The following is a 15,769-nucleotide window of genomic DNA, read 5'->3' on the forward strand; positions in this document are numbered from 1 at the left end:
GGGAATTTTGAAGCAGGCTAAGAATTATTGTCTTTAACCCTTTTCTATAGCTAAAAATCAGAGAAAAATTTATCATTTTTAAGGGTTCATATAGGAATTAAATTAAATTTTTAAGTTAAGCAATTATCATATTGAGAATAAAAAAAAAAACATAAAACAAGGTATTAAGTGGTATGTTCACCTAATTTATAGCTTGGTAATGGAAATACCTTTAAATCTACCCCAATATCTTTGGACAGAGAAACTATGATGTATGACTAATTCTATCAATGCAGAAATGTTATCAGAGTTAGCATAGCCTTATTTTCATCAAGGACAAAAACATTCTTTAGTGAAAAAGAAATCACCAGTGCAACAGCACAAACACAGAAACAAATGCACACCATAAAACCAAACATAAGAAACATAAACTATAAAAAATAATAAAACAAAATAAATATTAAATAATAAATAATATATGACAAATAATGAATAATAAATAATACACACACAAAAAATAAATAAAATTTCACCATATAAACAAAAAAGAAAGACAGAAGGAGAAAGGAAGACTGTTTTCCTAGATTAGTAATTAATACAGATCAGTACTTGAACAAGGCCTTAACCCTACTCATCCATCCAATTACATAGGTCAAACAGCATAGCCATACACAATCAACTGCAAAGAATAATCCATGGACAGGTAGTCGTGTTGTAAGTAAGTATAAGTCGTCACATACCGAATATCTATAACAATAAATAAGACAAATAGTGCAAAGGCGACCACCCAACACAAGGACTCAACACGAGAATACGCACTGGCCTATAGGGTTTCGGCAGTTTAAAATGCAGGCAAGTGGCATGCATGCCAATGCATCCAGCAGAAAGTAGTCAACATTAGGAGAATCTCCAGTGAGGCAAACGTCCAGCCTGACATCAATAAGTTGCTGCTCTCAAGCCTACCAGCTGACACTGAAAGAGATCTATACAAAAGTATTTTCAATTTCCTCAGACACAATAATAACTGCGAGTAGATCACAGAGATGGTAGCAAGACTTATTCCTGACCCATCATCAAGTGCAGATTGAAAATCGTCATGAAGTCAAAAGGAGACCGCGGACTCCGGAAAGCTTGGCATTCCAAGAAGAAGAAGCCTTTAATGGAACATCAGAGGGGAACACTGTCAAGGTAATAACTAATATTATATTGAAAAGGATCAAAGAGAAGGAATCTAACAGCAGCCTACTACTTTGGGGGCCTACTACACGGAAAGTACAACTAAACCCCTCCCCCCCACGCCTTTTTCCCCCAAATACATCAGATAAAAAATTTTAGGTAGTCATTTTGTTAAAAATAGTACAAAGATCATATAACAAAAACTACAGGGTCAACATATCCCCCTAGGGCTCAGGGACGGGCATTGTAAGTTATGCCCTGGATAATAAGCCCAGAAATGGCTTATTTGATTGGGAATCAAAAGTTCTGGTTTGTTCTTTCAGAGCCAAAGCGATCATAGGGCAACTGCCCCCCCCCATTAACCCTTTTTCATCAAATACATCCAATAAATTTTTTTAGATAGCTATTTTGTTCAAAATAGTTTAAAAATCAAATAAAAAACTCCAGGGTTGACACATCCCCTCAAAGTCCAGGGACACGTGTTGCAAGCTATGCCCAGAGGGAATATAAGGTTTTATGTATGGGGTGGTCAGATAAATTTCAGAAATGACTTGTTTGATTGGAAATTGAAAGTTCTAATTATCTTTTTAAGAGTCATCAAAGTGATTGGAGGGTATCAACCCCCCCCCCGCCTTTTCCCCCAAATACATCCAATAAAAGTTTGAGACAGCCATTTTGTTTAAAATAGTCCAATATCAAATTACTATAAACTAGGGGTTGAAAAATCCTCCATTTCACCCAGAAAAGAATTGCAACTTATGTAAGTTGCAAGTTCTTAAGAATCAAAAGTGATCAAAAGGTAATAAGCCCCCCCCCCCCTGTGCCTTTTTTCTCCAAATGCATCTTATCAAAATTTTGAAATAACCATTTTGATCAAAATAGTTCAAAATTCAAATTAATAAAACTTATGGGTTAAGAAATCTTCCATAGCCCCCCAGGGCAAGGATTGTAACTTATGTAAGTTGCCTATTATTAGAAAAGAGGGTTCTGTGGAAGGGGTGATTGTAATAACTTTGGAGGATGCTCATTTGACTGGAAATTGAAACTTCTAGCTCATTTTAAGAGTCAAAAATGATCAATGGCCAACTAGCCCATGCCTCCTTTCCAAAAGGGCATCTGGTCAAACCTTGGAGATAGCCATTTTGTTCAAATAGTTCAAAGGCCAAATTACTATGATTCTGGGGTTGACCCCCTCCACCAAAAGCCCCAGGGAAATGGCTCTGAGTTATGGAGCTTAATTATTATTACTTTCACATTTTTTTTAGTTTAACACTGTGATTTAGTGATTTACATGGTAACTTAGATTTATGGTGCAAGGGCTGTAAGTTCTGCAAGCTGCTTATTGTTACTTTAACACTTTGTTTCCCACTTTTTGAATCACTTTTGTATCACTTTGTATCACTTTGTATCAAATGTGGTACTTTTGTACCACATTTGTATCACTTTGTGATACATTGTTAAATTTGATCCTTTCTTTACTTTGTTACTTTCTAGTTTTGATACTTCAATAAAAGTTTATGTTGAAAAAAAAAATCTTATTTTGAAATAAGGAGTTTTTCGAGAACTTGAAAATTTTGGCAATCAAAAAATGAACAAAAATTAATTTAAAAAACTTGCCAAAAGTTTTTCCCCAATTCTTTCCAAAAGGATTGGGGTTATGTACTTCTAATAATGGTGTCTTCACTACAAACAAGAGTATGATTACTGCCTGTTTCTCTAATGGTAAAAGTATAAGGCCTAAGGAATTACATTACAAATATTTTTTTTTTGTTCTATTGCAACATTGAAAATAAAATGAAAATTGCAGTGAAACCAGACCAGGATTTACCAATAGGCCCACTAGGCCTTGCAATTTTCACTATTCCTAAAGTTTTGGGGATTTCCCAGAAAACTGTACAAATATGGAGCAGCAAAAATGCTTGGGCCTAGAGCAATACAGCAATTCATAATATGATATGGATTTCATATCATTATATATCTAATATTCAGTTTCATTTATTAGTTCTTACCATAACTGTTAATTTGTTTTAGAATAAAAAAAAATATATTTTGAAATAAGGAATTGTGAAAAGCATGAAACTTTGACAATCAAAAACAAACAGAAATTAATTTATAAAAAAAACTTTCTGAAAAAGAAGTTTCCTAAATGAAAGTAAAGGCTGTATTAAACTTAAGATCAGAAGAAATAGAAACTAACTCAAACTCAAAACAACCAGAAATAACTATTAAAGAGTAAATGAAACTCAAAACAAACAGAAATTAAATGAACAATCATGGCAAAAAACCCTATGCCAGGTACTAATATAAATGAATAAATATATCTCAAAATGAGTAAAGGTTAAGTTGAACATGCAAATCCAGCTTAAAAAAAAACAAAATTATTTTGCTACTGAGGCATAAATGAAACCCAAAACAAACAGAAGTTAAATAAATAATCATAGCAAACAAACAAACAATAGTTACTAATATAAATGAGCAAATGAATCTTAAAACAAGTGAAACTTGAACTGAATATGCAAATCCAGCTTGAAATAATCAGAATTCTCTACAAAGAAGAGTTTGGCTTTTGCCTCCTTCTTTCACTGTAAAAGTCTAATATCTACTGCACCATTGGTACTTTACTGAAAACTATATGTGTCTTGAGCAGTCTTGAAAAGTAAAAATAAAATCAAACTGAATGTTTGATATATTATGGTATTAATTGTTGAAAGATCATCAATTCAAGATTTTATTTCACTATAATTCTATTTTGTATTTTCAATGCTACAATAACTGGAAAATAAAATATTTGTAATATGATTTGTTTTCAGTGAAGCACCAATGACATAGCAGTTTTTAGGCTTTTACAGTTAGGGAAGGGGGCAGTATCCAACCTCTTGTTTGTAGTGAACCTATATTTGTCTTGAACAGTCTTGGAAAGAACTAATAAAATTAAACTAAATATTTGATAAATAATGATATTCATTGCTAAAAGCTCATCAGTTCAAAATTTGATTTTACTGTAATTTCAATTTTTATTTTCACTGTTGTAATAAGCACAAAAAAAAATATTTGTAATATGATTCATTTTCAGTAAGATTTACTTATTCATTTATATTAGTACCTGCTGTATGTTGTTTTTTTTTTGCTATGACTGCTTATTTAATTTATGTTTGTTTTGGGTTTCATTTATTCTTTAATAGTAATGTCTGTTTGTTTTGGGTTTGTGTTATTGTAGGTTTCTATTTCTCCTGATCTTAAGTTTAATATGGCCATAACTTTTCTTTAGAAAACCTCTTTTTTGGAAAGTTTTTTTTTCTAAATTAATAAAAAGAAAATAGTAAAACACATAACAGATGACTATTTGTCCTATCTTTATTACAGTATTGATACTTCTGTCAAAGAGCATAGGAGAGAGGGGGGGGTCAATTTTGGAGAGAAAACCAAAAATGCTGAGAATAAAATATTAATGGGATCTGCCTTAAGGGGAAGGCTCAGAGACCCCTCCTCCCCTTTTTTGACAGCAGGGGAGGTTGTTTTGGGGGGAAACCAAAAATACTTTGAATTAAAAACAAATGGGATCTGCCTCAAAGTGAAGGTTTAGAGAATAGAATAGAATAGGTTTTATTTGCACAATCTCTCGTAGTCATAAAACTAAATGGCACTTGTGCTTACAAAAAAGAAAAAAGGATTAAATCAAACGACAAAAAAAAAAATCAGAAGACAAATAGTTTAAAATCAACAATTGTTATACTTTGATACAAAGAAAGGGATGAATGAGTTGGAAAAACGATTTGTGCGTGAAGGAGGTGCTGCTAATCTGTCAAATTTCTTCAACCTAGTACTTCGATGTTTCACTAAAACTGGTGGTAGTATCGATCTGTATTTATCACTTCTGAGAAGATATTGGCCAAATTCAAGAATCAAACTGAGACAACGCTCTTGAAGAGAGGGAATTTGTAAAGTGGATAATGCTAACTTATATTCGATAAGAGCATTGCACAATATTACTTTGACTGCTCTTTTTTGTATTGACTCAAGCTGGTCACTTAGGTAAATAGTGTTATTGACTTGTGGGCCCCATACAGGACATGCATACTCTAAAATTGGTCGAATGTAAGTAAGATAGGCTATCCTTAGTTGTGTCACTGAAAAACCAAATCGACACATTAGTATAAGTGTCCGCATCGCACTATTTGCCTTTTTGATAATTGTATCGACATGGAGGCTGAAAGAGCAGTCAATGCTAAACTTGACACCAAGCACTACTGCCGAAGATTCACTAGGATAAGGAGGAGGAGGGCACACAAAGTCTCTCTTCAGGGGATTAAAGCGAAGGATTTTAGTCTTTCCTTCATTGATTTGGAGGCTGTTCGCAGTACATTCATCTTTGAAGTTTTTGATTATTTCGTTACAGAATTGGGGGACAGCCTCAGACTTCTCAACAATGTACTTCAGTAGGACTGACAAGTCGTCTACATACTTAAATCTTTCTTCATAGCCGGAAAGGATGAAATTTATCACTGCCAAAAACAGTAGACTAGCGAGCTTAGTACCTTGTGGGGCTCCGCATGTAAGCTTGACCCATTCAGAGTCGGTATCTCCTGGGAAAAGACTGTAAACGAACTGATAGCAGGCTTGTAAAAAATTGATCACTAAAAGGAGAATATGTTTTTGCGCACCCATGGTGCGTAGATTTGTGATAGCAACGGAATGGCGAATAAGATCAAAAGCCTTTTGGTAGTCTATGAGGAGAAGGTCAACTATAGCACTTCCTCAGTCGAGCCACTCGACAATGAGATGGTACATCCGTACTAAATAAACAGTTGTGCTGCTGCCTCTTAAGCATCCATACTGATACGGGTCTAGATGTGCAGAGACCTGTGACATAAGTTTGCAGTAAATAAACGTTTCTGCAACTTTAGAAAGGTTCGGAGTTATTGATATAGGCCGGAGTTGATCACAAGATTTTGGACACCTTACTTTTGGAATAACGCGGACATATGCTCTTTTCCAAGCACTAGGGAATACTTGCTGAAGGAAACATTGGTTGATTATAGAAGAGAGTGGCTTAGCAAGAAAAATGGCGAATTCACGTAACAGCTTTACTGGAAGCTCACCTGGGTAGGATGCACAGTTCGCTTTCAGTCTTAGGAGTTCCTTATAAACAGTAAATTCAGAGACCTCACATACGTCCTCAATCTCTGCACCAGCAATGATAGTATCAATTTCTGATTTGGTGATTGATGGAAATGAGGTACAAATGTCAGCAAAAAAAGAATTGACTTCATTAGCTGAGGTTAAGGTACCGTCCTCTTTGAGGAGCCTTAGATCTCTGAGTGTTGTCTTACCGGTAAGTCTTTTTACTGAGGAATGCCATTTGTGGGGGTCTATTGTGAGTAAGGGAGTAATTTTATCCCTCACATACTGCCTCTTGGCACGCTTGTTACCCCTCTTTCCCCATTTTTGAAGGGAGGAGGTCAATTTTGGGTAAATATTTTTCAGTTCATATTGTTGACTTACAAATAAAGTAACTATACCACTTGATGTCTTTTTTATGCTCCTTACAAGTATAATTATTGCTTCCCTTACAAATTTAAATTTAAGCCCTTTATGAACCCTTGAAAATGGCCAAAATGTTTCTAGCTTTTGGGGATAACAAAAAGGCCTAAAACTTTGGTTTCAAACTTACTCTTTTGATTATAAATCATTTTTTGAAGTCATATAATTCATAAACATTGATTTATCCTAATAAAGTAGGATGTAAAATTCAAAGTAATTTCTCCATTTTTCCATCTGGCATGTTTCTTCTGTCAGCTTTGATATTTTTGAACTATAGTGAAACAGCAGTTTTAAGCAGCCTAACAGAATAAAAAGAAAACATGGCAGATTTTTTTTTTTTTTATTCAACTTAATTTTGACAGATAAATGTTTGTAAATTATACAACTTTGCAAAATGGATTCATAATGAAATAGTAAGTTTAAAAAAATGTTATAACCCATTAATATATCCAAAAATATATTTACCCTAAGGGTATTTTTCACCAAAAAATAGCATTTAGTGGTATGTTGACTTACTTGTAGGTGAATAATATGAACTGCAAAATATTTACCCAATTTTGGAGGGAACACCAAAAATATTCAGATTTGAGAGTAAATAGGATTTTTCTTGAGGAAAAGGCTTAGAGACACCTCCTTTCCCATTTTTGAGGGCAGGAGGAATGGGAAGGGGGATCTTATGACTTAATTTATGTTTGCTCTGTAATATAATAAGGTACAAAAAATTCATCTGTTTGACTTTTTATTGTTTTCTCTTTATATGAATGGACCAGTATACCCTAACGTTTTCCAAATGACATTTTATGTGGATCATCAATAATAGATATTTCAGATGAAGTTTGTATTAGTAAATCTTTTTTGTTATGATAAGCAGATAAAACAAAAACAAAACTGGTACTTGTATGATAAATACTCTATTGCTCAAGTTATTCATGTATTGACACATTATAGAACTGTTTTATTTTATTTTTTTAAGGTTCTTTCAGCTTAGTGCAAGACAAGACAAAGACATGTAATAAAATAAATGAAAAATATATAATTTGGGCTATATATTTGCACATTAAAGAGGTGGAGGGGGGCATGGGGGTAAAGTATTTGGATAGGATGAAGCTAGAAAACAATTCTCACTAGGCTACATAATATGTAGAATAATTGTACCTAGCATATTAGGCATGCAGACCAACCATACTTTACCCTAATCCCCCTTATTGTACAAACATATAGCCTAATTTCATTTCTAAAATATTAGATTTTTATCTTAGGCTACTTTGTTATATTCCATTTGGATTGAGTGTCAGAGAAACATATTAGAAGAACATTAGGTAGGGGGTACAGGCTATCATACAAGTACCAACAAACCTATTACAAATATTTTGTAAATGTAGAGGAAACCATAAGTCATCTCTATGGCTTTATTCATGTTTGCTCTATAATAGTATGAGGGGTAAATGTATAGTTTGGTTCCAAGTGCTCTAAAGTGCATAGGCCTATTACTGCATATAGCAACATTCTAATGATTGCATATTGTTTCTTTGTCATTATTAGAGAAGCATATCTGTTTTTTAGCATTCCAAGATCTCTCTCTAATGAGACTAAAAATGCATAAAGTGGGCTTGCTTACAGGTAACATTACCTATAGAGCAAAGCATAATAGTCCATGAGCCCTGTGGGCAGTAGAGCAAGGTCTGTATTCTATATATATTCAACAAAGATTGATAAAACTCACAAAAAAAAAATCTCAAACAAGGTTTAGGCCTATTAAATAAACAAAGCCTAGAATATTTTGCTCTATAGGTAATGTTACCTGTAAGCAAGCCCACTTTACACATTTTTAGTTTGCCCCATAGAGGAGCAGCATCAACCAGAAATGGATGTACTTCTAGAACTAGCATTTCTAAGTGCTCTAAACTAAACATTTACCATATGAGGTTTAAAGTCATCTGAATGACTTTATGTTTACTCTATATAAGAATGGGGCATAAAAAGTTGTGGGTATGACTTCTATCATTCTAAATATCAAGAGAAAGCATGATATGGTCTTATGATTGACTTTATACTGCTTTCTATATAGCCTAGTAGTAAAAGACACTATTTGATTCTTAGTAATCTATCCTTTATAAAGGATCAATGACTATTATTGTCAAATATTGGGTATTAGATTGGCACACTTTCTTTAGATGTGGTCATACACTATATATAATTCAAATTGTGACACCAGTTATCTATATCTTTTGTCAAGCTTTGTCTCTACTGTGCCCAAGGTCTATGAAAGATACTTGCCTAGTCTTTCTTGAAGAGTCAATATCTGAAAAGAAATGGTTAAAGGAATTTTTCCTTTGTATAAGTAAATCTTCTTTGTGAAAGCACGCAGACAACTTTTAAGTGCCAATTCCAAATATCCACAAAAGTTATTTAGTGGCTTCTGTTTCTTCATAAATGTAGAAATGGTTGCCCTTGCTGTTTTACTATTTCGGCGTTAAAAATAGACCTAGGCCAAGGTGAGCGAAATCTGGCCCAAATGCATGGTGCCATAACGTCTTTACACTTTAGGAAATTGCTGCAATGGCAGCTGGTAAAATATACTGAGCATAGGCATTTTCTGCTTTAAATGCTGTTTATCAAAGTCAGCATAAGAAAACATAGGAAACGAGCTGGTTTGGAGCTAGCAAAAAGGACAAGAAATGAAAATATTTCGGCCGGTACCTCCCGTCGCCCGTTCAATGTGCTAAAAGAACAAGAGATCAATCATAAAAATAAGTGAAAGTGAAGAATCATCTGCTTGAACAGGAAAATACAACTGAATCGATAAATCAAACTTGAATAGCAAAGTAAACTTCCAATTGATAATTGATTTAATGCAAGGATTTTCTTAAGTTAATTTTTATAAAAGCTTTTGCATTCAACTTACAACATTTGAAACAAATGAAGATTGATGTAGCTTTTTCAATAATATCCGAACATTTCATATCTTTTGTTAATACATGACACTGTGAAGTCGTTTTATGAAAAAAGAAGGATTATAAGAAAAAGAACATTGTTCAATCCCCTAAATTCCGAATATTTTGCAACTTCATGACTCATTGAGTCCCTTAAAAGGCGAAAACTATTAATCCCAGTTCCGGTTCCAAAATTTGTATATAGGTTATATAAACTACCAATTAGTCCTTTCACCTTTTTGACTCTCCAAAAATTATCATTGGATACTTAGAAATCCATCGTCCTCTTCTGTAGCCAGGTCTTCTTATCAGTTAAAAACCAATCATCCCACTTAATGTTCTTAATTCTATTGATGGGCTATGGGAAGTGCGGGTATTTGAGTTTCTTAACACCTAATCTTTAATCCCAAGTGTAAAATATAAAAAACAGACGAAAATTTTGCAATGAAATACACTGAAAAACTAGAGTACAGGGATGAAATGACCGAGGAAATGACAAATTACGACTCATGATGTGAGATAGATCTTAAAAGTAAATAACTTGACTTGACTTAACGCTCTTGCTCAGCAAGGTCGCCAGCGTAGAGGGAACTGGTTGACAACGACATCAGTTTCCTCCATGTAGCCCTGTCCAGGGCTAAGGATGGAGCCTCGTTTAGTTTGATGTTGTTATTGAGCAGGTGTTGGTTTATTACATCAGCCCATCTAGTGCGTGCCATTCCTCGAGGGCGATTCTAGCCATTTTCCGAAATGATATCTGAAAAGGTAAAATATTTATTTCTTTGAATAACTTAGAATAAATTATCCACCTATGCTGCTTGAAAACCCTTGCCAGAAAACCCTTGTGACATTTGTGGGGTGTCAAGCACCCCTTTAAATACGCCCCTGCGTAATATGGCTGTAAATTCTCATTCCCGTTTAGTGGGTAGAAATCAATAGAAATTGGCTTTAATAAAGGTAATAAAAACAATAGCTTACTCAGAACCCCAAAATCAACAAATCACTGCAAAAACACAAGGCTAAATTTAGACAGATTGTTAGTGCACCGCAATACCGATGGTATGCCAGTACACCACAAAAATATTTCTCCACCTTGGCATGTCTCTCATTGGCTGTGCGTCACCAATAAATTGGCGCGGCATCGGGTTTATCTTTTAGTTCTTGGAGGTTTTTTCTTATGTAGAACAAGGGACTCTAGTAAGCACTACTAAATAAGTGAGATATGATGAAGTAAAAATGTCAAATAGAATTAATCAGAGTATTGCAAGTGAGGCTAAGATAAAATTTCTCAGTTGCTATTACTTACAGTTGGATATATTCTTTTTATTTCAACTGCCCACAGACAAACTTCCGTGTAATCTCGGACGGGACAATAATAGAAATGTTATCAAACAAAACGAAAAGAATCGTATCATCGCAAAAGTGCAGGGCCAAACTAAAATGAAACTACTGGGTCTTTGGCGTAATTTCAGAACTTTGTTCATTAAAGATTTACATTTCATAACCTCTCTTCTAGTTTTTGGTTTATCCTTCACATATAAGTCAAACAACAAGGACAATTGGCTCCGTAGGTATCATCACCCGAACTTAGACTGGTTTTATCCCTACCGCAGTTAAAAAGCTCTACATCATGTTTAAGTTTTATGGGTGACAATCAGGATATGTTTCATGGCATACTTTTAAGTATGTCTGTCAGTTTCGGACTGTAAGTAAAAGGGTAAAATTTTATTTATCAGCCTACATGTAGCAGCGTCACATGGAGAACCAAAGAAATAAAAAACGACAAGTTTGCCCCTCTAGACCTTAAAAAGTATATTTGCCTCCCTCCTTGCATTTGTTCGTGAATTGGTTCCCATTGCCTCTATGGGGACGCTTAAGCTCTGTTTTACTTTTATTCTTTTTTAATATTAGATTCTAGGAATTTGATGGGATTACCGTTCAAAGTGAAAATTCTTTGAGATAATTCAATTGTGGGATTATGTTAGCTACCTATAAATATGTTAGCTTCAGAACATATTTGTAGGAACCGATCGAATATGGATGCTACTAATCCTCTTTTCACACAAGGAGGGTGGAACAAAGCACGTGCAAGGCTTTTTATGAATCAAACTCAAGAGTGAGAGTTTTTGAAGATGAAAACACAAAGAAAAGGCAATTTACTATTACCTTCTGGTTCCAAGGTGAACTGGAGATAGCAATCTAGGGTGTTAATATATTATGCCAACAATACCCTCAGAGGTATTACTCAACGACATCACCCAAAAATAACGTCATTCTAAAACCAACCCCAGAAACGATGCTCTAGAGTACCCATCGAAAGGCCCATATTTTGGGTAAAAAGTTAGTTTTATAGAGGAATCATTAACCCAAGAGTGAACAAATAGCTTAATGATTTCAATATACAGCGTTTTGTAATTGATTTGTTAATTTTACCTTCCAGGTTTCTTTGACGCGCACGCTCACATCCTTTAACGTCATAAGAGATCTATACAGGGACAGAATCAAACCTAGCCAAACGCAAACTTATTCATCAGAGAAAACTGGATGGCTAAGGACGTCATTTGGGGAGGGGTGGTTGTCCCTCCCCCCTACAATTTAGAGGACACATTATAATACAGCCATGCCCCTTGACTATCCGAATATGGACCATTCTCGCATCCCCCCTCCATCAATCAAAATGCTGGAGCGGGGCCCCTCTTCGAAGCTACCATAAAATGTTAGATATGGATATTATTATGCGCCTTGAACGCAAGCGCAGCAATATTGATTATTATTAAAAACTACAGGGGGCTGTAGCCCTGCTCTAATTGGCTATAATTTGTGTTTGCACTAACAATTGTGTAAAGATTCATTTCAATTCCTGTTCACTTCTGGATTCATTTATTCATCAATAGCAGCATTTATGTTTGATGTGCCTGTCCCAAGTTTTAATGTGACTCTTTACTTTTCTTTGAAAAACGTTCCTTTTACATTTTTGTGATACTTATCTTCTAAATATTGACGTGGCTGGAATTGCAAGGGTGCAAAAAGTAACGGAAGCGCTAGAATTTATCAATAAAACTTACCATGCATCGGAGCTTCCATTGAAAATTTGCCTGATATTTGGATAATGATTTTCAAAACCTTTTAAATTTTTTTGGCTATTATGGGCTAGAGTTACTAGGTTGCAGGTACTGCTGCATCCATGATGTTATTCCCCAAGAGTATGGGACACGATCTGACATGTTATATAGGGGTAATTCTTTTATCTATTTCGAAATTCAATGCCTACTTAATTAATTTTTCGTTTACCTTATCTTTCTGACTGATTTTGTGTTTAGGGTAATAGCCATAAACTTCTCCCACTACCTCTACAATAACCACGAAACTGTGCTACGAATTCCAGTTTCCAGTCCCCAACATTGTGTTACAGTTGATATATGTAAAAAAAAATGCACTGAAGCCATATAGCTCTTGGATAATGCCAGTTGGCTTATCACTTTTTTGAGTCGTCCTAGCCGAGTGGTTGGCACGCTAGGCTTGAAATTATTGTCCTTGAGGGGGTTCGAGTCGTGGTATTACTAGTTGTATGGTTTGAAATGGGGGTTATTGGCGTGCCTTTGCAAGCTCATTCAGAGTCAACCCAGCTCCAAATGGGTACCTGGAAAAACTTGGGTAGGGTAAACAGGAAGGGTGTGCAAAAGCACAGGATGGCTGAGCCCCAGCCCCCATTGAACTTCATGACTGAAGGTCCAGGATTCTTCACACTTTTTCACCAATATTTTTACCTTTTTCTATTTCTCTCTCTTTTACGTTGCTGTCCTTCCCAATCTCTTCCCCTTCTTTCCACCTCTGCACATGCCCTTTTTTTCCAGGTGTTTTTTTTTATAATATTGAAAACTGTGATCTGTTTTTTCTACATATTCCCGCACAAGCATACTTATGGAGGGTAAACAATTTCTTATGTACGAATCTTAGAAACTAGATTTTATTTGAGTATTTTGTCTATTCTTCTCTTTATTGCAATAAAACTTCGAATTGAACTAAACATAGAAGCACAAATAAAAAACAGGTATTTTATTTCAATACAGAAAACAAAATTAGAATCTGAGAATTTCAGAATTACCTCTTGATCTGAAAACAAAATAATATAAACACATATAAACTATCAAAGAAGAAAAAACAAAATAAAGTAAAAATGAACTTCGAAGTTACAACCACAGACTCAGATTGGTAAACTATTTCACGATAGCTTGAGCATTACTAAGCGTAACATAACTAAGTATATGAAGACGTTTCCAGCAGTGGTGTCAATTCACACTAATCCAAGTGGGAGGGGGAGGGGCAAAATACGTTTTCCAAATCCAGGGGATGGGTTGGAGGGATTTTTTTTCCATTTTTCGATACAAATGTTTTTTTTATGAAACTACAAAAAGTTATTTTTAGAAATAAAAGGAGAGGGTACAAATCTCGATGAAGGGAGGCAAAAAAATCCTCAGAGAATCGGGGCAAAAGTCTTGGGAGAATAAGACAAAAAAGCCTTGAGAGGGACAAAAGTCCCCTCTCCTTAACCTCACGAGATTCCAACCTTGACGCTACGGAAAAGTTATTAATCCAACTAAACTAAAGAAATAAAAGATATTTCAAGTAGCTTCGTCAGATGGCTTCATAAATTACCAAAATATTAATTACCAAATTACCATAATTTTATAAAACTGCGCATTTTATCAAGATACCAATCGAAATTAACCAAGATACCAATTTTTTTTTAATCTTACTTGGTATAAAAGATGCAAAAAAGTATTTAAGTTTAAGCATTATGCAACGTGATGCTTTGCATGCGTTTGGCTGCTTAAGTTTCACTTTGTGCATGGTTTCAATCTTAATTCTTCAATAAGCAAAAACAAACTCATTTCATTTGATAAACAGTTTTTTAGACTACATTACATTTCTACTTACAATTCAAACAAAAATATATAAAAAGCGGATGAAATATTTTTAATAAGACAGAGAAAACAAACAAGTAAGACTTGTTTATACCACAAATTTAAGTCCGAATTAGTCGAACATTAAGATAGAAGTCAAACTGCCTGCTGCACAGTGTTTTTTTATGTACTAGTCATGGACTCTTTGAATTAGCCAATAGTAAACAGTTCGTGGTAACAAACTGTAGGTAAGAAGTGATTCGGCTCATTAGTAAACAAAACTATAAAAAACATGAATTTGGATATATTAACGAATCTTAATTAAAATTACACCATCAGATTACACATGGAAATGTCTCAGTGGCATTGCCGGGGAAATTTCCAGCGGGGTTGGAATTGTCTGGAGAATTTTCCATGGGATGAGATTTGCAGGAGAAATTTTACATGGAGGAACTTTCCGCGGGAGAAATTCTTCATGGGAGAATTTCCTGCTGGATCAACTTTACGTGAGGCAGGGGGAGGAATTTTCTGAAAAAAATTTTCCACAGAGGGGGGACTTTCGGCATGATTTGAAAAACTCAGAAACTGAAGTCTTTTTCAAACGAGAGTATGCTAACGAGAATTTTCAGGCGGAATCGTCCATAGCAAATTTTCAGCAAGGATGGAATTGCCCAGGGGGGGGGGATATTATGATAGAGAAATTTTTTACGGGGTAGGGAGGAAATTTTCACGAAGGGGGAGCCAGATTTCTCGGCGTTATTTAAAAAATGAAAATAAATATTTTTTGTTCAACATAGTAAGGAACAACATTAAAACTTAAAACGAACAAAAATATTCCGTCTATAAAGGAGTTCTCCCTCCTCAATACCTCACTCATTACACTAAGTTTGAAATTTTATCCCAATCCTTTAAGAACGATTCCTGAAACACAAGGGCCATTTAATTAGAACATAAAGCTTTATTAGAAGTACTAAAAGCTTTTGCAAGAAGAGTGAGCGATTGAGGAACGGGCAACCCCCTTCGTATACAGAATAATTTCTATTCATTTTTAGGTTTAATGTTGCTCCTAAATTTCAATGGAATAAAATTGTTTTTATTAAAATTTAATTTAATATACAAGGTTGCAGCAGTCTCTGACTTGCAACATAGTGTTTTTTGGTTACATATATTTGAATTTTGTTCAAAAGTGAGTTTCTTTTTGTTTTTTTCTTTCTTTCTCTTTTTATCTTTTTCTTT

General features: G+C 34.6%; 1 protein-coding gene across 2 annotated transcripts in view; it reads right to left on the reverse strand.

Annotated features, from left to right (window-relative positions):
• LOC136039210 (nuclear cap-binding protein subunit 1-like) overlaps window positions 1-9,140 on the reverse strand; it is a 65,562-nt gene extending 56,422 nt beyond the window's left edge. Inside the window, exon 1 of one of the 2 annotated variants that reach the window (XM_065722735.1) lies at window positions 8,974-9,140. Coding sequence is in view for 1 of the 2 variants with exons in the window: in XM_065722734.1 (XP_065578806.1) it covers window positions 799-842 (44 nt within the window). In the remaining variant the exon portion in view is untranslated. Of the gene's footprint in view, window positions 1-798; window positions 942-8,973 lie in introns of those variants that run through there. The other variant, XM_065722734.1, reaches the window with a different exon arrangement.
• Between the last annotated feature and the right edge of the window lie 6,629 nt (window positions 9,141-15,769).

The sequence above is a fragment of the Artemia franciscana genome, chromosome 19, assembly GCF_032884065.1.
Source record: "Artemia franciscana chromosome 19, ASM3288406v1, whole genome shotgun sequence".
Classification (NCBI taxonomy): Eukaryota; Metazoa; Arthropoda; class Branchiopoda; order Anostraca; family Artemiidae; genus Artemia; species Artemia franciscana.